Source organism: Centropristis striata, chromosome 24, assembly GCF_030273125.1.
Source record: "Centropristis striata isolate RG_2023a ecotype Rhode Island chromosome 24, C.striata_1.0, whole genome shotgun sequence".
NCBI lineage: Eukaryota > Metazoa > Chordata > Actinopteri > Perciformes > Serranidae > Centropristis > Centropristis striata.
Genome location: NC_081540.1, coordinates 18,569,051 through 18,592,290, shown reverse-complemented (window position 1 = coordinate 18,592,290; position 23,240 = coordinate 18,569,051). Strand labels below are relative to the sequence as shown.

Below are 23,240 nucleotides of genomic sequence, written 5' to 3'. Positions count from 1 at the left end.
CAATAACCGAAATGTTCACTTTTCTTTGCATCGAGGTAAAGTAAATAACTCCTCATGTTTCCTTGCTCCGAGGACACATGGGAGCTCCAGGATCACCGGCTTGAAGAGTTGCCATGTTCCATGCTTCCATGCCAGAGCTGCCACAACACAGCGGGCTGGTTAAGGGTGATTGAGAGAATGCGGCAATCTATTGGCTGCAGGCTTAGTAAATTTCAGGCGGTGTAGTCCAATGGCAAGCGAGTGAGAGAGAGAGGGAGAGGGAGAGAGAGAGAGAGAGAGAGAGAGAGAGAGAGAGAGACCTGGTTTCTCTAACACTAATCTTGTCCTCGCAATACACTCGCTCTATGAGAGCAATTAGATTCAGCACCGTTTCCAGTGCCTCTGCAATGACTCATTGAAACATCTTCTGTGCTGATAAAGCCGCATCTCTTTCCTCCCCCCCCCCTCACACACACACATACACACACACACATACACGCACACACACACATACACATGCACACAAACAGAGGACGTATAGCCGGGCTGCCGTCAGTGCATCGGGACTGCACTTCTGACTTTGGATTTGCTGAGCAGGAGGCTGGACGTGGACTTAATTGTGTTTTTTTTTTCCTTATGTGGAGGAGCCTGAAGTCGGGACTTACATAAAAGAGTGAGACGGTGGAGATCCAGGCTGAGGTAAGTGAGCTGCAGGGAAATTTATAGACAAGCTGGGGGAATTTGTGTGCGTTTTCAGGCGCTGACCCCCCCCTCTTCTTCCTCCTCCACCTCCTCCTCTTCCTCCTCCTCTCACGGCTTGTCCGGAGCGTAATCCACAGGGAATTCATCCGCAGATATTTACTGTTAATCTCAACTAGATCAAGCATCCAGACAAGCAGAACTTCAACCATACTGGCGTCAAAACATCCTCCATCCTCTTCCTCCTCCTCCGCAGCTTCTTGCGCACTTTCATCCAAAGCTTAAATGTTCACGAGAGGATGAATGATTGCACGAAAATGCTTCACGCATCATGCTTTTTATGCACGGTGGAAATCAGTTACGCACAGGCGTGTGATGGTGCAAACTCGGTGCCAAAAGCAACAGCTCGGTTAACTTTAACGCGAGCGGACGGACACAGGAGAGGCGGCGGTGATGTGACAGTAAAAAAACGCCTTCGTAGCAACGTGCACAAAGGCTTTAAAAACAATTTCACACATGCATTTTTATGCACAACTCTTTTGTGTCCGTGCACGCAAAGATGAGCACAGACGGGCATCTAACACTCGCCGTGCGCATCGCTATCCAAGCAGCCACAAGATGGTGGTGTAGATATCTGGATGTGGATTTTTTTGAGGGGAAAGGAAAAAGGGGGGGGTGGGGGTTTGTGGTGGTGGAGGGTTGCCTTGCATGATTTTTTTTTACAGCTACACCGCTGCCAATGCTGTGATTTTCAGCTTGTGTTCACTCTGGGTGGCACTGAGTGAGACGCGCTCTGCGACAAAGGTGCACGCTTTCTGGTTTAACATGGGATGACCTTGTGTGTGCCATCATGCACAAACCTGCAGGAATTATGGTGTTAAAGTGGCTTTTGGGGCCCAGAAGTGTCTAATAGAAAATGCAAGATTATAGCGTGCAACATGTTTGGATAATTCTGACACATGTGTGTGTGTGTGTGTGTGTGTGTGTGTGTGTGTGTGTGTAAAAGGTGCAGGATCTGTTGTTTAAGGGGTGATAAATCCACTTTTATGTTTTTATTTATCCTTTATTTATTTCTCGAGGAATCATTCACAATAGATAGAATAGAATTGGATAGAATAGAATGCCTTTATTGTCACTATACACAATGAGATTTGAGAGCTGGCTCCAAAAAGCAGTGCGATAATAAGTAAAATGTGTATAAAATATAAAAAATATACAATATAAACATCAACATACATAGGGAAGTTAAGAAAAATATATGATATAATGTAAAAAAAAGAAAAGAAAAGGGATGTAAGGTCTTCAAATTCAATTTGCCAGAAGCAGATATGATGCTATGCAGTGTTAATAAATATATTGCAAGTTGAAGGAGAATTTATTGCACAAATTATTGCACATACACCAGGTGTAGTATGTATAAAAATGATGTTGAGAGTGCAGAAAAAACACTTTCAAAAACATTAAAAACAGATGCACATTTCAGCACATTTCCCACACAAAAGGCAGCTCGAAGTGCTTCACAGTATCGTATTAAAAAACAGAAACGTAAGAACAAAAAATAAAAAATAAAATAAATACATTAAGACACAAGATAAAAGCATTAATGAAATGTAAAAAAAGAGTAAAAAATCCATTTGAACAGCGGAAAAATAAGAAATAAAAAAATAAATAAAGGAGTATTGACTAGATTTTGGGTCATATTGTTTATTGCAATGCAGTCTGGGAGAATAATATGTGAATACAGCACTAATAATAATAAGTTAATTTGTATAGCACATTTCATAGATAAAAGGCAGCTCAAAGTGCTTTACAGTATGGTATTAAAAAAGAGAAAAGTAAGAATTTAAAATTAAATTAATTAAAACACAAGATAAAAACATTAATGAAATATAAAAAAGAGTTAAAAAATACAATTGAACAGCAGAAAAATAAAAGAAATAAAGTAGTATTGATTCAATTTAGTGTCGTACTGTTTATTGCAATGCAGTCTGGGAGAAGAATATGTGAATTTATTAAGGAATTTACTGTAAATTTACACTGAAAAGTTTTACAGTGTACAAATAGAAGTAATCTCAGATTTTTCAGCTCCAATTTGTGGGTTTTACCTGAGTTTTAATGCATCACAAATAGAATTAACCCTTTATCAGACAAAGAACTATATTTGGTAACTTCAGGTAATATTTCGAGAAAAAAGTTGCAAATTTACTAGATTAAAGTGGCAAATACAAGAAAAAAAGTCGGCAGATCTGCGCGAAAAAAGTTGCAGATTTACGAGAACAAAGTGGGGAAAAAGCAACTTTTTTCTCCCAGATTCACCACTTTAACCCTTAATAGGGCACTCATTGAAATACTTGCAAATTTCAACCCTAGAGAATATTGGAGGATATTACATACTGCCAGAATATGTAAAAAAAAACATACGAAAATTATATTTTGAGAAAAAAGTTGACGGATTAAAGTGGCAAATCTACGAGAAAAAAAACTTTTTTCGCACAGATTTGCCACTTTAAATCTTTTAAATCTGCAACTTTTTTCGCGCAGATTTGCCACTTTAAATCTTTTTAATCTGCAACTTTTTTTCTCGTAGATTTGCCATTTTAAATGTCTTCAATCTGCAACTTTTTTTCTTGTAGATTTGCCACTTTAAATCTCTTAAATCTGCGACTTTTTTTCTTTTCTAGATTTGCCACTTTAAATCTCTTAAATCTGCGACTTTTTGTCTTGTAGATTTGCCATTTTAAATGTCTTAAATCTGCAACTTTTTTCTTGTAGATTTGCCACTTTAAATCTCTTAAATCTGCGACTTTTTTTCTTGTAGATTTGCCATTTTAAATGTCTTAAATCTGCAACTTTTTTCTTGTAGATCTGCCACTTTAAATCTCTTAAATCTGCAACTTTTTTTCTTGTAGATTGCCACTTTAAGTCTCATAAATCTGTGCTTTTTTTTTCGCGCAGATTTGCCACGTTAAATCTCTTAAATCTGCGACTTTTTTCACACAGATTTGCCACTTTAATCTAGTAAATTTGCCACTTTTTTCTCATAATATTACCTGACTCTAACTACCAAATATAGTTCTTTGCCTGATAAAGGGTTAATTTGTTTTTTTCCCACTGTGCCTCACTAAAAAACAGCTGCAGTGAAAGGCAGAGTTATTGGTTATCGTAGTTTGTAATGTAATATATTCCTAAAAAGCATAATTTCTTCCTCCAGTGCAGCCAAGCTTGGACTCATTCTGGTTTAAAAGGGAAAAAAAGCTTCTCTGGCTTCACCATCTTTAGCAAAAAAAAGAGGGGAAAAGAATCCAAGCAGGTATGAGAGTCACTCCACAGCCACTGTGGGATTTGAGGATTATGGTAATTCTCATTGAGTTGATGTTTGACAGTGAATGAGAGAGCTGGACATGTCCAACTTCTAGGAATCTGCATGTTAATGTTCATGTTCGGCAGGCAGCCTTCAATCATTTTCTTCTCTCGGCTTTTTGGGCTTTCTGAGGTCAAAGTGAAACATTTTCAACATGTACACAACATTAGTCTATAATCCACTCGTCCTGCATGTTCCAAATAACACTGAGGATTTCTGGAACATGTTGGGGAAATTGGTTTTATTGTTTTGTCAGAGAGTAATCTTTGTTGAGAGCGGGAGCCTTTAAAATATCCACACATGCACTGCAAAAAAGGTGTCTAAAAACAAGATAAAAACACTAAATCTGAGGGAAATAATCTTGCTGCATGGACAGATAATTTCACTTGACAAGATTTATTCAATTAAGATTATTAAATCTAGAAATAAGCATGTTGAACGCTTTAAATAGGAAGTTAACTCTTAAAACAAGATACATTATGTAACACTTCTAAATCTAAAGTTTGTTTTTATTTCGGTAAGGAACAAATAATCTGCAGTGCACTCTGCTTGGGCTAGCTCATCGCTGCTTGCAGCTTTAATTCATCTCATTTGTACATTTTTGGTCATTTAATGAGCAAAAGAAGATGTAAAAAGACACAAAAAGACCAAAAAATGACACAAAATGACCAAAAAAGACACAAAAAGACCACAAAATGACAAAAAAAAGACACAAAATGACAAAAAAAAAGACACAAAAGACATAAAATGACCAAAAAAGGAACAAAAGACGTAAAATGACAAAAAGACAAAAAAAAGAAAACACCAAAAAGACACAAAAAAAAACAAAAATACACCAAAAAAATACAGAAAAGGGGTGTTTTTTTTAATATGTTGGTAAGAAACAAATAATTGTCAGTGCACTCTGCTCGGACCAGTTCATCACTGTTTGCAGCTTCAATTTATCTCTTTTGTACATTTTTGGTCATTTAGTGACCAAAAGAAGATGTAAAAAGACACAAAAAAATAGGTTGTTTTTTTATCCGTGTAAGAAACAAATTATTTGCAGTGCACTCTGCTCGGGCCAGTTCATCGCTGCTTGCAGGTTTAATGATCTTGTTTTAAGATAAATTTGGTGTCATTCTGTTTATTGCAATGCAATCTGGGAGATTAAAATATGTGATTACAGCACTTTATTTTTAATTTACTGTAAATTTACACTGAAAAGTTTTACAGTGTACAAAAAAGAAGTAATCTGAAATTTAGCTCCAGTTTCAATGCATCAAAAATATAAATAATTAGTTTTTTTGCCACTGTGCCTCGCGCCTAAGGCTGGGCGATATATATATATATATATATATATATATACACCAAAAAGAATACACAAAAAGTTTTTTTTTTTTTTATCTTGGTAAGAAACAAATAATCTGCAGTGCACCCTGCACTCTACACATACACATGCACACAAACAGAGGACGCACAGGAAGTTGACAAATTTGAACCAAAATCTCCTGGACTTCAGAGGTCTAAATGAATATTTGCTCTCACTTTGCGATAAAAATATCAGGATATATATCGTATATCGATATTCAGCCTAAATATATAGTAGTAGGGATATGACTTTTGGTCCATATCGCCCAGCTGTACTTGTTGTCATTGCCACTGCCGGCCTCCATCATATGGCACATCAGCATATTCATGTGACAGGTCAGTGATGTCATGCAGATGCTGAGCAGGCAGTCTGTTGCTGATCCGTCCAACCATATGCAAACAAACATATGGCTAACAGGTAGAAAGAGCAGCTTGTGTGCCATACTGGACTATCTGCTGCTCGTATATTAGATGGTGTGTTAGCAGAGCTACTGGAGCCCTGGAGGAGGAATTATTGCACAGTGAGACGTCCTGTTGTGTGTCAGTCCCGCACATATTCATTACTGCACCACTGCTTTGCTTTGTGTGGGAACTGTAAAATGGATCTGACACATCTGGTGACTATCTTTAACTGGAAGAGTGAAGTCAGTTTAGCAGTCGCGGAGGAGTTTTTTTTTTTTTGTTATGCTTGTACACTGCAAAAAAGGTGAGTCTAAAAACAAGATAAAAACAGTAAATCTGAGGGAAATGATCTTGCTGCATGGACAGATAATTTCACGATTTCAAGATTTCTTAAATTAAGATTGTTAAATCTAGAAATAAGCATGTTGAACGCTTAAAATAAGAAATTAACTCTCAAACACTTATAAATCTAAAGTTTTTTTATTTTGGTAAGAAACAAATAATTTGCAGTGCACTCTGCTCGGGCCAGTTCATCGCTGCTTGCAGCTTTAAATGACCAAAAATGTACAAAAGAGATAAATTAGTGACCAAAAGAAGATGTAAAAACACACAAAATGACCAAAAAAAGACACTAAAAGACCAAAAAAAGAGACAAAATGACCAAAAAAAGACAGAAAATACCAAAAAAAGAGACAAAAAGACCAAAAAAAGACACAAAAAGACACAATAAGACACAAAATGACCAAAAAAAGAGACAAAAAAATCCACAAAAAGACACAAAATGACCAAAAAAAGAAACAAAAGACATAAAATCATAAAAAGACAAAAAAATTACCCAAAAAAAGACAAACCCCTCCCCCCCCCAAAAAAAAACCCACCAAAAAGACTCAAAAATACAAAAAAAACACCACAAAAGACGCAAAACATTTTTTTTTTTATCCTGGTAAGAAACATAATTATCAGTGCACTCTGCTCGGGCCAGTTCATCGCTGCTTGCAGACTTAATGTATCTTGTTTTAAGAGTTAATTTCTTATTTTAAGTGTTCAACATGCTTATTTCTAGATTTAACAATCTTAATTTAAGAAATCTTGTCAAGTGAAATTATCCGTCCATGCAGCAAGATCAAATTGCACTGTCAAATTGCATCAGAAATAGGGCGTAAAATTAAAAATTGTATAACACTGTAGTAGACACTTTTAATTACCGTAAATCAAAGAAAAGCACAAAACTTTTACTGTCATGAACTGTAGGAAACACACAGTTTTGCTGTAAAATATACAATTTTCATGTATAGTTAATGGAGAAATGCCATGATGTCACAATGACACAATTACTCTAAAAATAGCAGGTTTATTAAATCTAAATTATAGTTTTTGCTGATATTTACATTAAATGTACAGTTCTGGCAACCACAGCTGCCAGTATTTCACATTAAATTATACTTTTTTTTTTACAGTGCATACAGATACTCATAAGCCTAAAGCTTGCTTGCATGTTAGTGTTAAACACTATTTACATGCTTAGCTGTGATCATTTTATCACGTTGCCATGAAAGTGACACATGACAGGTTGTTTTTTTCCATGCAGTATTTTTATCCTCTCAAAGTCAAAGTTGTTGAAAGTTGGAAGGTCATTGAATGCATCCATTTGGTTTTTCTGCATCTTAAAGTTCATTTTATGTAGTTGAGAAAACTACTCCGTGCTTCTGTTTCTTCTGTTTCAACCTTTTCTGAACTCTTCCGTTAACATATTTCTATGATTGACAAGAAAAACATTAACTGCTATTTGCAACCACTACAGCAGCTGTAAATGAATGACAGTTGATGTAGACACTGCAAAAAAAGAAAAGTTGGGTGAACTCAAAATTTCAAGGCAACAACTTCGATACAATTTTAAGTTGGATAATTAAACAAAATATTTTAAGTTTTGTTTTTGAGTTTGCTCAACTCTGAATTTTTGAACTTATAATTTTACATTGTATTAACTTTTAATCCTTACTTCTGCTAACTTCTGCAATGTGCTAAATTGGCACGATTGTAACGCTGCTATGAAATGTCAGCTAATGTTGCGACCACAATTTTGAGTTAGCTTTGATACGCTAATGGCTACTCTTGTAGCTGTAACAAGCAGCGCCGCTAGCATCAGTTAGCCGCTAGCATCAGTTAGCCGCTAGCATCAGTTAGCCGCTAGCATCAGTTAGCCGCTAGCTTTCACTAATGACCGAATTTCACCGCTTTCCCACATTTCACAACAAAGAAATAAGAGTTATCAGAACTATTGTCCCTTGTTTTGAACCCCAACTTAAAGATATAAGTAACAACAACTCACCAACTTGTTTTTGAGCAGACAACTGGCTTCCTTTGTTGTGCTAACTTACATTATTGCCCTAAACGTCGGTAATTTATATTTCCAAGTTTTACCAACTTAAATCACTGTTTTAGGCAAAAAATACAAGTTGGCTTTTTTTGCAGTGTAGGCCTACAGAAGTGAGTGTTTGGTAATTAAGGGAAAACAGACAGTAAAATGACTTACAGGGATGATAAATTGCGCTTTCATGAGAGAAAATGATTCTCAGTCTTTTAATAGAAATGTATTCAAATGGAAACTATAAGAGCTGGGAGAAGAAGATGAACGTATGCAGGGTTTGTTTTTTTTATTAGTCTGGTAAAGGACGTCAAAAAAAAGAGGCATTGCACCGAATTCATGGTGTCTCAGTGGTGGTCATTTAGTGACCAAAAAAAGATACAAAAAGACCAACAAAAGACACAAAAAAAACACAAAAGACGTAAAATGACCAAAAAAGAAACAAAAGACGTAAAATCACAAAAAAGAAACAAAATACGTAAAATCACAAAACGACAAAAAATTACCAAAAAATTACCAAAAAATTACCAAAAAAAGACACAAAAACACACAAAAACACACCAAAAACAAAAAAAACTAAACCAAAAAGACACCAAAAAACCCCCCAAAATACACCAAAAAAAATACACAAAAAGTTTTTTTTTAAAAATCTTGGTAAAAAACAAATAACAAAATGGAAACTATAAGAGCTGGGAGAAGAAGGTGTCGGTATGCAGGTTTTTTTGTTTATTTACCTGGTAAAGGATGTTAAAAAAAAGAGGCATTGCACCAAATCCATGGTGTCTCAGTGGTGAGCACCGTGGGATCCAGAACCTGCTGTCTCGTCTGTGTAGAGATGCCAGGTTCCTTCTGTGTCCACTTGTGTTTCTTCTGGGTGTTCCACAGACATACTTCTGTATATGTGGAGGACTCTTAACTGCCTGCAGGGTCTAATCGTGTCTCTCACCATAAGCGGGGTGATGTAGATAGTTTGTATGCTTGAAAAGAACACGTTCCTACAATGTGTCAATTGTCAGAACTCTTTATAATATGTTCTGAATGGCCATACTCAAAGCCTACTAACATAAATCAAGGCACAGTGCAATGCTCTTTCAAATAAGGAAAGGATAATAGTATATCTTTTCATACAGTCTGTTCTGGAAGACATCCATGTGTTAGACTCACATGAAAATGATGAAAGCAGTTATGTAAAGTATGACTAAAGAAAAAAACCCCAGGCCGATCGCTGCATAAAGTGGTCATACTGTAAATCTTGGATGTACATTTACAGTGAAATCTGAACAGTATTCTACTGTATTGCACGTGCAATCTGGGAGAAAAAATATGTGATAAGCAAAATATTTTTTTAATGTTTTATTATGTGAACTTCCCTCCCTAATAAATGCACCACTATAAGGACATAATTTAAATTTTTAAAGTTATATAAATTAAGTAAAATTAACAATTGGAAAATATACTGAAATTACCCAACTCAATCTTAAAACCAGACTTCGTTTTACCATATGCATACTCTTGACCATACCCCCCCCCCCCATAATTTGCATAATTTGCTGACTTTTATTTTTCATATTTTTTTCCTCCTTTCCTCTCCTCATGTTGTGCTGTATTTCTTTTCTTTCATCTCTGTCTTCCTGTCCTGTTCACCTCTGTCAAATTGTATGTGTGTTTTATACGTTTTGGACGGGTTGATGGCAAATTTCATTGTACTAGTACTTCTTACTCTGTGCAATGACAATAAAGGCTTGTGATTCTGATTCTGAGAACTGTGAACGGTATTGTGTTATACATTTACAAGAATACAGTAATTTACTGCAAATATATCCCTACGTTTCTAAGTTTTACATTGCCTTATTGTTAAAGACATGTACAACATGAATCCTAACAGCAGGTTTTACCGTAATGTGTAGTGCAGATGTGCATAAAATTCTACAAAGATGCAGTGTTTCACAGTTTTGTGACCCCAGTCATTTGCTGTCAATTTGCTAAATCTGCCCCCCCACTGTGCTCCAAATGATGCTTCAGAAACACAAACACAACATACCACATGTAATTTATACAGTATGTATATGTGGTAAATATCAACTATTGATAATGGTCTTTTTAGTATTTCTAAAATACAGTGGGAAAAAATACTGTACTTTTCAGGTATAGCTACTGCCAGTTAATGACTGTAAATTTACCCTGAAAAGTTTTACATATCCTAACAGCAGGTTTTACCGTAATGTGTAGTGCAGATGTGGATACAATTCTACAAAGATGCAGTGTTACACAGTTTTGTGACCCCAGTCATTTGCTGTCAATTTGCTAAATCTGCCCCCCACTGTGCTCCAAATAATGCTTCAGAAAGACAAACACAACATACCACATGTAATTTATACAGTATGTATGTGTGGTAATGATCAACTGTTGATAACGGTCTTTTTACAGTCTTTTAAGTATTTTCAAAATACAGTGGGAAAAAATACTGTACTTTTCGGGTATAGCTGCTGCCAGTTAGTCACTGTAAATATACCCTGAACAGTTTTACATTGCCTTATTGTTAAAAACATGAATCTTACCAGCAAATTTTACCGTAATGTGTAATGTAGATGTGCATACAATTCTACAAAGATGCAGTGTTGCACAGTTTTGTGACCCCAGTAATTTGCTGTCAATTTACTAAATCTGCCCCCCCACTGTGCTCCACATGATGCTTCAGAAAGACAAACACAACATACCACATGTAATTTATACAGTATGTATATGTGGTAATTATGCACTGTTGATGTTCTGTGTATCTGTGACATTTCATAGTTAAGAGGACAGGGTGCCTCTGACAGGATCAGTTTATAATGATTGAAATGCAAATGACAGAGAGCGCCTTCATTGGTATTCATAAGCCTTATCTCCTATAATCATTAAGAGTGAGAACAATGTTCGCAATCTCCTGTGTGCTTCTGCCAAGGAGAGCCACGGAGCATGCTCTGCATTCAGCCCCGAGCCTGTCTGAAGGACAGTTTATCATAAAACAGCACATTATTACAAATATTGTACACTGTCAATTTATCACAGAAACATTTACAAGCATATAACATTTTTACCTGAGCAAAGCACCGCCACATTTACCACATTTGCCACATTTGCCACATTTACCACATTTACCCCTGCTTCTGTTTAAAGATTTCTGTGCTTTGCCATGTGAGGCAAAAGCAAACACAGCCGCTCTGATTCTCCATATAGAAGTAAATTTCATCATTATGTAAGCGCTCTTGTAGGCAAACAGCCAATGATGAACAGCCTGCGGTTGTACTCAAACACTAAACAAATGATGGGCTCAAGGCAATTCATCTCCTGTTGCTAGGATCTCTACATATATACACTGATATTAGGATAATTGAAATATAGTTTCATTTTTAAACAGTCATAAAAAAAAGGAGCTGTTTAATTAATCAATAAAATACACACTGTATTTATTTGTTAACACGCTTGTGTTTTTGCACACTTAATATGAGCTGAAAGCATTTAGGAGTTGAAGCAAGAAAATCACTTTTCATTATAAATATGCAAATGTGTATGTATTAATACTATAGAAGAGAGGCTGTGGGGTAAATATGAAGATGTATTATTTTCTATGGCCATAATAACACTAAATAGAGACAGCGGTAATGTGAGTTTGCTCTAGTTTTTCAGTAGTTAAATACCAGGGCTTCCTTTAGGGAAACAAAATAACTGCTATTAAAGTATTATTCTGTATTTTTTTGTTGTTATTATTTTTTTTTTTACAAAGCTGGCAATGTCTTAGTCAGTTTCACTCGACAGTCTATGGCTCTAAGCTGACATTGTTGTCACTGTGTTACAAGCTGATTCCAGTATCTGTAGATACTAAGCTCTAATATATATATATATATATATATATATATATGTATTTGTTTTGTTGGTTTAGATACTGTTTAGATAGTGTAGATGCTAAGCTCTCATATATATATATATATATATATATATATATATATATATATATATATATATATTATGAGAGCTTAGCATCTACAGTATCGAAACCAACAAAACAAATACATAAATATGATGGTGGAGTGTTTGTCGTCAGTGTGTTACAAGCGGATTCCAGTATCTGTAGATACTAATCTCTAAGATTTATATCGTAGTATCTACAGTATCTAAAACAACAAAACAAATACATAATTATCATGATGGGGGAGTGTATCTCGTCAGTGTGCTTCAAACTGATTTCAGGATCTGTAGATACTCCGCTTTAAGATTTAAATATAAGGGCTTAGTATCTACAGTATCTAAACCAACAAAACAAGTACATAAATATCATGATGAGGGAGTATTTCTCATCAGTTTGTTTCAAACTGATTTCAGGATCTGTAGATACTAAGCTCTAAGAATTAAATCGTAGTATCTACAGTATCAAAAACAACAAAACAATTACACACACACACACACGCACACACACACACACACACACACACACATATATATATATATATATATATAATGATGGGGAATAATACTCATCAGTGTATTACAGGCTGATTCCAGTATCTGTAGATACTAAGCTTTAAGATTTAAATCTTAGAGCTTAGTATCTACAGAATCTAAAACAACAAAACAATTACATAAGTATCAGAAACTGGATTATTCACCACCACTCCTCCTGCCTGCTTTTGGACCTTTACTCTCACTGAGTCTGCAGGGGAAAAAAACTGAAAGCATAGGCTGAAATTAGGGACAAAAAACAACCTTTTTATTACAGTTTCTTACTGTATTTTATAAATACAGTGATTACTAAAAATACATTTGCAGTATATTACAGAATTATTGTAAATGTACAACACAGTACTGTAAATTACCGTAAAATATTGCAGTGTAAATTTACTGTAAATTCCTGTAAATAAAGGCTGTAATGATATATTTTTTCTCCCAGGTTGCATTGCAATGTACAGCACACACTGTATGAAATCAAAACAGTAGAACACTGACTTTTTCAGCTTTTTTGTTCAATCACGCTTCCAGCTCTTTTGTAATATTTCAAGAATGCAATGTTACGTATCGGCAACGCAGTTGGAGATTAAAATCCATAGCATCTTCATACAAAAGAGATAAATACAAAAAATGTTGAGGCGACCTTTGTATTTATAAAATCACAGCTCATACAACATTTGTATTGTCACCTGAACTCCAGGCATAAAAAAACCCTTTAAAATGTGAATGTGTCAATGGAAAAAAAATCCACTCAGTGATATTCACACTCGGTTGAATCGATACATAACCACTCTGTCCCAGACCTGCTGACACTTTGTGCAGCTGCTCCATCCATTAACAATGTATTAGACTCACATAACACCTTGCTTTAGTGTCTACAACCCAACAGCCTTCATTAACAATAACACTTATGGATCAGGACTTGTATTTAATGGCTAATGTGGAAAAAAAGTCCTCAGGGTTCTGTCCTGGTGTCCACAGAGATTCTCACTGACAAGATATAATCGTGTAAATCTTGATTAGGTTCTTGTTACTGGTTCTGTTCCACAGATCCAGTTGAGTCATTAGGAAAGATTTAACAAAATGTTTGTCACAAAGAACTGCTAGTATCAGGAGATTTGTAGATACACTGTAAAAAAAATGTTGTTTTTACGGTAAAAAAAAAAAAGGCAGCTGTGGTTGCCAGAACTTTACCGTAATAAATACGGTGCAACTTTTTTTAATATTACGGTAAAAAGATATTGGCACTATTGATTTCACGTTTAAGATTGCCATTTTAGTCGATTTTTTTACTGTATAAGTGAAAAGTTTTTCCATCAAAAGAAACGCTGTTCTGCCATATAATTGACAAGAAAATACTTTATAAATGAAGCATAAATTAAAGATTTTATATTTTTGTTAGAGATATGGTTTTTAGTACATTTAAAAAAGTTTTAAAAAGTATTCTTTACAAAAGGTAAATGCAACAATGACAGTGATGCTGTATATATATAACAGTATATTTTTATATTTAATTATTATCATTAATTAATTAACATTTTTATATATTTTATATTTTTTTGTAAAAAAAAAATACTATTTTCGCTGATATATACATTCACAGTGTTTCATTGTTACTGAAACTGAATTAACCCATTTATCGTTTTACGGTCTTTTACTGTCATGGTTTAGCAGTTTTTCACTGTAAAATCTACAGACATTTTTTACAGTGTATGAGGGCAGATGGTCCACACTTATCAGTCCTAAGAGTGGCACCTCAGTCACTTATAATGATAGTTACTAGTTATTTGACACTACATAAAGCACGACATGCATCAACTAGCACAAATAGGCAAAAAGTGATGACAACTGGGTCAAATGTGCAAAAAATGTCATTATCAATCACATTCAATGATATGCTATTAACATAGGAGACTGTAGTCTACAAAAGTACTCTATTTTTTATTTTTTTATTTTTTACATTTTCTGACTGTATTGTAGAAATGTATTACTAGAAATAAATTAGCAGTAGGCCTATTTCACTATGTTCTTGTAAATTTACTCAACTACCGTTCACTAGTGATGAAGCCTCATGAAGCGTTTTCTCTATTTTCTTAGCCCAGTAGATGGTGCTCTTGGTTTAAAATTTGGTAAAAAGGCTCAAGCAATAATAATTAATTGTGCTTTTAGTCTGTTGTTGAACATAGAGAGCCATCTAGTGGGCTCAGAAAATAAAGAAAATGCTTCATGAGGCTTCATTGGCACATCACTACCGTTCACAGCAAATTAAAATTTTGACCAGCATGTTCTCCCCGGGTCAGTGTGGGTTTTCTCCGGCTTCCTCCAACAGTCCAAAGACATGCAGCTTAGGTTAAATTATTGACTTTTAATTGACCGTAGGAGTGAATGAGAGCATGAATGGTTGTCTGTCTTTGTGTAAGCCCTGTGATAGTCTGGCAACCCGTCCAGGGTGTACCCCGCCTCTCGCGGATGAGCGGTTAAAGACAATGGATGAATAAATGAAGGTGCTACATTACAGATCAGACTTTAAGAGATCATCAAATTTATCAGAAATGATCCTGGGGAAATGAATGTGTGTCATGACAATCAATCCAACAGTTGTTAAGAAATATAGCTGAAAATCATGAATGTCAACTGGTCAGTGGGTGATCATAAATGTACAAAAATGTATGGTAATCAAACCAACATTTATTGAGATATTTCAGTTTGGACCAAAGTGGCTGATTAACTGACAGACTGACAATGCCATTAGCCGAGCCACACAGCTAAAAATGAATTAATTTACATCAAAAACACAGTTAGTAATTCGAGTCGGCTGTGTGGCATATTTTAGTCAGCCCTCTCCAGTTACATAGTTGTATAGTCTATAATAATGCTGCTTCTTGCATGTATTATTGCAAACTTTGAGACATTTTAATGTGCCTTTTCCTCCTTGCAGAAAAGGTTGGTAAAAAACTCATTAGTGCATCGGTTTGAGAATTTGTTGCAAGTTAGGACTGATTTCCTACCAGATGCTTGATATTAATGAACCCTAAACTACATTTGCATAAGGAAGAACGTCTGTTTTTGTGCGGAAATGTTAGTCAAGACAGAAAACATCAGCTGAGGTACAGATTTTAGTATGACGAACATTGAAACCCTGTAGCATCACAGTGAGAGTTGAGCCATCTGTAGTCGAGCAATGTCGCTACCAGCCAAGTATCAAAAATAGCATATTTTGGGTGTAAAGGGATTATGATGTCATCCATGTTTCCGTGGAGCGATAACCACATATTGCCCTGTGCTGTTTTTGGTTGAATAGAAAACGTCTATTCACTTCATCCTTAACAATTTGCAGTGGATTCTGGCTGTTCTCTTTTCAAACTGAAAGAATACAGCAGGCCTCTTTCACTGCAGCAGAATAGTGGACAATTGCATTTTGTTGGGAAATTCAGCTATAAGAGCAACAGTAGCAGACATTTAAGAAACCATTTTCCTCCCAAAAATATTTTTAAGGGCTTGTTTAGTTATTTTTAGGTGACTTCTCTTCTCATTTCCTGGCTCCACAGCATTGTTAGTAGAGAGGAATCCATGAGAGGTTTTTTCCTCCATTATTTGCCACTTGTCAGCAGGTGTCATTGATTGCATCCATGGAAAAACAACTTATCTGAGATGAGCCTCAGGGTAAAATAGCAAACTAGAGGTTAAAAAATACCCTTGGTGACCTGGGGAGTTCTACAATTAAAGGTAGTTAAAAAATCAGTTATAATAAACCTACAAATCCCCCACAAAAAATATGTTCGTCTCCAACTTCCATCGTTATGACTTCCATAAAACTTGTTTCCCCCATTTGCAGTCTTTATGCTAAGCTGTGCTAGCATTTTCGTCCTGTTTGCAATCTTTATACTAAGCTAGGCTGAACATTTTCCCATGTTGCACTCTTAATGCTAAGTTAAGATAACAGTTTCCCCCTCTTTGCAGTCTTTATGCTAAGCTGTGCTAACATTTTCGTCCTGTTGGCAGTCTTTATGCTAAGCTAAGCTAAGAATTTTCCCATTTGCCGTCTTTATGGTACGCTAAGCCAACAGCTTCCCCCTGTTTGTAGTCTTTATGATAAACTAAGCAACTAATTTCCCCTGTTTGCACTCTCAATGCGAAGCTAAGCTAAGCTAGCAGTTTCCCCCTGTTTGCAGTCTTTATGCTAAGCTAAGCAAACTGTTTTCCTGCATTTACAGTCTTTATGCTAAGCTAAGCTAACAGTTTTGCCCTGTTTGCAGTCTTAATGCTAAGCTAAGCTAAAAGTTTCCCCCTCTTTGCAGTCTTTATGGTAAGCTAAGCTAACAGTGTCCCCCGTTTGCAGTCTTTATGCTAAACTAAGCAACACATTTCCCCTATTTGCAGTCTCTATACTAAGCTAAGCTAACAGTTTTCCCCTGTTTGCAGTCTTTATGCTAAGCTAAGTAAAAAAAAATCCTGCATTTGTGGTCTTTATGCTAAGCTAAGCCAACAGTTTCCCCTTGTTTGCAGTCTTTATAGTAAGCTAAGCAACTAATTTCCTGTTCGCAGTCTCTATGCTAAGCTAAGCTAACAGTTTCCCCCCTGTTTGCAGTCTTTATGCTAAGCTAAGCAAGCATTTTTCCTGCGTTTGCGGTCTTTATGCTAAGCTAAGCCAACAGTTTCCCCCTGTTTGCAGTGTTTATGCTAAGCTAAGCTAACAGTTCCCCCTGTTTTCAGTCTTTATGCTAAGCTAAGCCCTTGGGGTTCTCACGTTACCTCAGGTACGCACAAGATTACTTGTCCACACTAAAACAGATGGTCACTGTAGTTTATAATATAAATCACTCAAATGAAATACTCCTTGTTGGGTACAATTTTCAGAAGCGGATTAATTCACATTTCTAGTCCGTATTTGAGGCAGCAGTATGTTGTATGTGGGGTTGAGTCACACAAAAACCACAGTGTGTGTGTTCATAGTGATGAAGGGACATGTCACCCAGTGCAACAGTGTGGCTCATTAATGTGTTATTAACAACAATGGAGTCTATGGCACAGAGAAAGAACATATATCAGGCTTTGTATACATTCACAGTACTCATTTGCAGAATAAATTCATTGGCCTTGCTCGGGATTCCCATCTAATCAGTCCTTGTGCAACCAGCCGCACATTTATTTTTGTTGTCATCTTAATGTTACATTCATACATTCTCACTAAACACGTATGTAATGGTTAGGGCTAAAAAATATGTTTAATGTATTTTTATTAGCCATAAAACACTTGCAAATCAAAGTCACAGGGTTTAACCTTTAACTTGCAAATAGTTTGTTTTAGTATGGACTTAAAAGGACTTTAGAGCTGATGCAGCATCATTGTTTATTACATGAAGACTGAAATATCTTTCTAACAGCACTGCAAAACAGTATTTGTAGTTTGTATTTAGATCAATTGAAAGGGGAACATGGAAATCTGCCCAGCTTTTATGATGACCGATTGGTCTAACAATCACTTTTTTCTGATTCCGCTAAAAATAAAAATTTGATGAGTTGTTTGTCTTCGAATGTTATCTGTGGTTTTCTAAGTGACAAGATTGTAACTGAAGATAGGAATGGCATAATGTAACAGGCATGCTGCTTTAAGTGTGTGTGGTACTGTTTTGGCTTAAAATCAGATAATCATACTGTTCGTATTCCCAATGTTTTGATGTGTTTTATCATGTATATAGCAACTTGAACTAAATATGTGTTGCGCCAGAATCCAGGCACATGCACATGATGTCATCGCTTTTTCTGCCTGTTTGGGTGATAATGGGCTCACATTGCTACCCTTATGCATGTCACTGTGCTAAGGTGGATTTTCAGCAGCGTCTGTGCAGCCATTTTCTTGTTTGAGCTCTCAGGCAGACAGGCCTACATGACAGATCATTGCAGCTGTAGTCAGTAACAGCGGGAATCTTTTCTGTTCTCTCTCACTAATCCGTGCAGGAAAATTGTTACATTTAAAACATCTTGCTTGCAAAGATTGGCATGTACTTTGACTCCATTAGCAGAATTCCAATCGTTTATTCATGCAGACTTTTTCATTTATATTTGATATCAGAAAGGAGTCATTGCTGGTCAGTATGATATTTAATTATTGATTTGGCTTGACTTTGAGTGGCACTCTGTGTTATTTGAGTGAAGGTAATTAATCAACATTTTGGGAATGGAGCAGTCAGGTATGAGATTTTCTTCAACCAAACCACTTAAAATATGAAAAAATATATATTTAAAAAAAAGGTCTGCAGAGCCGGGGGCAGTGGAATGAGGCGAGAGCTCGATCAGGAAATTGAATTAATGGGTGGCATGCCATCCAGTTTTGACCAAGAGACACCTCCAAGCCCACATAGCAGGGTTTTTTTTTAATTCAGGGGCTTTTCACAATTCCCTCAGTGAGAATTAAATTATTAAATGAAATCATCATATAATTTCAACCAATCTGTAGACCTCAGCAGGACTCCACTCGCTTTTAAATTAATTTTTCCAAACCCGACAAAAATTAATTAACTGTCAGTTTAGAGTTAATTTGAAAAATTAAGTTATAATTCCCTTGAATTCTTGATGGCTCCAGTATTTAACTCAAGTCAGGACGAGGTAGCATTTCAAACAACCTTTTAACAAGACTAACAAGGCCATGATAGCCGCTCTGGCTGTAACATGCTCATAATGGCAATCATAATCCAAAAACAGCTTTATTGTCTGGGTTGTTCTCAGTGTGCTTTCACACACTTTACAGAACACTTAACAGAATGACAGAAACTGAGTGGCAAATGAAACAAATATTGGAGGTGAAACAATTGGAGTTCAAACTCTTGAGTTGGGATTCATTTGTCAAGCTACTGACATTTCGTCCTGTTTGCAGTCTTTATACTAAGCTAAGCTAACAGTTTTCCCCTGTTTGCAGTCTTATGGTAAGCTCAGCTAACAGTTGCCCCGTTTGCAGTCTTTATGCTAAACTAAGCAACTAATTTCCCCTGTTTGCAGTCTCTATGCTAAGCTAAGCTAAGATTTCCCCCCGTTTGCAGTCTTTATGCTAAGCTAAGTCCTTCAGGTTCTCATGTTACCTCAGGTACGCACAAGATTACTTGCTCACACTAAGACAGATGGTCTGAGTGGTAAAAGAAACAGAAATATTAGAATTGGAGTTCAAACTCTTGAGTTGGGATTCATTTGTCAAGCGATTGACATTACATATTGGATGTTTAATTCATACCCACAATTAAATGGTAGCCCAAAACTTTGGAAAAAGTTACTGCCCTTGAATGATTTCACAGAAAACTAAAAATGTCAACCTTGTACAAGAAATAGATGAGGTTGTGGGATGGTCAAAGGATTTATGCCCTGAGGACCAAGAATGCAGCATGCAATTGGTAACCCCTCCAATATTTGCAGTGGTATTTCAGTTCCAAGTGGTTGACTGACCTAATGACCAACATTACCATACCTGGAACTCCTCATGTTTTGATAAAAGCATTACAGGGTTTCCGGAATTGAAAGTAATACTGGTTTGACTGAACCTTTTGGTATGCCCCTAATCACTACAAAGAGCCCTCTGACCCATTCACATTTGTTCTTGCATGTAAATATAATCCACAGGAGCATTTTTCTAAAATTAGGCAGGAGATCAAAATGTGCTCATAACGAAAACCTGATGGTCACCAGGTTGTGTAAAAAGTTGCAGTTAGGTTTAAGCAGCAAAACTTCTTGGTTAAGGTTAGAAACACATGGTTAGGCTTAGGAAAAGGGTGTAGAAATTAGCTACTTTTGTAGGTGATGTTAAATGTGACGTAGCTACAAAATGCCTTGAAGGAAGTTGAGTTTCTGACTTCTGGTTTCTCATGAACACTGGTCAAAATGGGTGAAAGTCCTCTAGGTTCACTTATGGTAGACACACAGTTGTGCTATATACTAAACACTTCTGTTTTGGCATCCTTCATAATTACTACGACCACTAGGGGCACCGCTTACTACAAATATACATATGGCCGGTTTGCTGTACAAATGACATATGGGTCATTTTTGGGGGAGAGAAGACCACAGCATGGTTGTTCTCTGCCGAGCATACTGTTTGTGTTGAATTATATACCATGGGGTGCCATAAAGTGGGAGGGCAGTTTTTAGTCACGACTGATGTGTTTGGTAATAATGTTGTCTGGGACTAATGGTTTTAAATTACTATGGCTAATCTGCTTCTTAAGAAATACAACCCCAGTGTGATTAATCAAAAAATCTTAACTAAATGCAGCAAAGAGAGAAGACCGTGGCGTGGTTGTTCTCTGCCGGACATACTGTTTGTCTTTACTTATATACCATGAGGTGCTCACATGAAAGCAGAAGTGATATCACTAAAGGACAGCCATAACACCTTAAAGGAGGGAGGAGAGTTTTTAGTCACGACTGATGTGTTTAGCAATAACTTTGTCTGTGACTAATGCTGTTAAATTATGGCTTAACTGCTTCTGAATAATTTCCCAAACCTCTACCGGTGTACCTCGTCCTACATGTTTTAGATCTCTCTAGGAGTTAATAACGAGTTGATTGTTTGAATCAGTTTTGTTGGAGCAGGAAGAGATCTAAAACATGCACAACAAGGCACACGAGGAGAGGTTTGGAACTGTGCTACTGTATAGAGATAAGTAGATTAACATGATACTATAGACCCCTTATCGGATGCTGGTTGCAGATGGAATCAGAAGTAGGCTTATTTCACGAAAAAACTTTAATTACAGGAAGAGTTGTAATCTGTTTTGATAATGTCGTGGCTCTCTAACCCATACATTCACATATGCCATTTGTTCTTGCATTTAAATATAATCTACAGGAGCATTTCCTAATGAAGGCAGATCAACATGTGCTCATACCTAAACATAATGGTCACCGAGTTGTGCAACATGTTGGAGTTAGGTTCGGTTTATACAACAAAACTACTTGGTTAGGGTTACAAACACATGGTTAGGCTTAGGAAAAGAGTCTAGAAAATAGCTACTTTTGCAGGTGACATAAAACGTGACAGCTACAAAAGGCCTTGAAGGAAGTTGAGTTATGAGACTTCTAAATAAAAATGCATACTTTTGGTTGCTCACAGGACATGAGCACTGGTCTCCTGGGTCAAAACCCTCTGTGTGTCTACCATAAGTAGACCTTGCTGTTTAATTAACGCAACGCAATTGCAACCAGTATGCACGCATGGTCAATGTTTTCACAAAAATAATTGGTCTACAATAGCCTGGCTAACACCAGACTATATCACAAAGAGATATAGTCTGGAGACCACCTATTCTTTTTTCCATATAGGAAAATGCGTGGTTTGGATGCGTGGTTTACGATCGTCCACGTTTATTCGGCGCTACGAATGTCTATCATAAGGGTCTTTACGTAGCTCTTAGCCAATCGTATGGGGTCTCACTAAACCCCATTAGCTTAGCCACTAATGGGGCTAGTTGGTAGATTAGGCGTTTGTCAAATCCTGTTGGAAGCAAGGCTAAAACATCCTTTTTGGTGGTTATAAAGGAGTGTAAAGCCAAACGTTGTAATCTTTCACTCTAAACTATCTAGAACACTGTCTACAGCTAGATCGAAAGAGAGCTTTGCGTCTGCTGCAGCCATGTTGGATCCGTAAGCAAACTACAAGCTTCCATCTGTCCAATAGTACGCGTCATTGTCTTGCCTTCCCTCCCCATTCTGTGATGGGATACCAAAAGCAGGGCTAAGAATCGGCCATGGACACCAAAACGAAATCAAGCGCACAAGGCAGCATGGGTATACCCAGGCTAGGTCTATATTGGATAAGCTTTTCATATTTTCTTTTTTTTTTCTCTTTTCTTTCAGGATATCCTAACAAGCTGGAGCCCAGGTAACCAAAGCGCATCCAAGGCTCTCTCCTGTTCAGGACAGAGGAGTTATACATCAGCCACCAATCTCCATGCAGGCTCTCAGGATGGGGAGCTCTGAGAAAGCTGCTTTGTTTGGCTGGGGCTACTTTGCTCAGCTCGCAGCCTGAGGAGGAGTAGGAAACATCTCGGTGGAGGGGCAGGGGGTGGGCACCGAGGACCCGAGGGTGGACCATAACCACGACCTGCCAGGCTCAGGCTCAGCACAGCAGGAGCATGTCATCGCTGGGAGGCCCTTCATGGATGTGTCGCTCCACGGCCAAGGCCAACCTTCTGCTGTGGATGGGGCTGGCGTCCATCTGTGTGGCTGCCATTCAGGCCCAGCAGCACCCTGTGGTCACCACCAATTACGGAAAATTGCGGGGAGTGAAGGTTACATTACCGAATGAGATCCTGGGACCAGTGGAACAGTATTTGGGAATCCCTTATGCGCTGGCCCCAACGGGGGAGCGAAGATTCCAGCCGCCAGAGCCGCCGATGTCCTGGCCGGGCATCAGGAATGCTACTCAGTTTGCTCCGGTTTGTCCTCAGTTCTTAGAGGACCGCTTTTTGCTCAATGATATGCTCCCTGTGTGGTTCACCGCCAACTTGGATACAGTGGTAACTTATGTGCAGGAGCAGAGCGAGGACTGCCTTTACCTGAACATCTACGTCCCCACAGAGGATGGTAGGTCAACTCTCTGTTGTCTTCTTTCTG

At 37.0% G+C, this 23,240-nt stretch overlaps 1 protein-coding gene across 1 annotated transcript in view; it reads left to right on the top strand.

Annotated features, from left to right (window-relative positions):
• The first annotated feature begins 291 nt into the window (after nucleotides 1-291).
• nlgn4xa (neuroligin 4 X-linked a) overlaps nucleotides 292-23,240 on the top strand; it is a 134,225-nt gene continuing 111,276 nt past the window's right edge. The window contains exons 1-2 of the mRNA XM_059327580.1: nucleotides 292-678; nucleotides 22,482-23,210. Coding sequence (XP_059183563.1) covers nucleotides 22,760-23,210 — 451 coding nt within the window. The 5' untranslated portion in view covers nucleotides 292-678; nucleotides 22,482-22,759. The remainder of the gene's footprint in view (nucleotides 679-22,481; nucleotides 23,211-23,240) is intronic.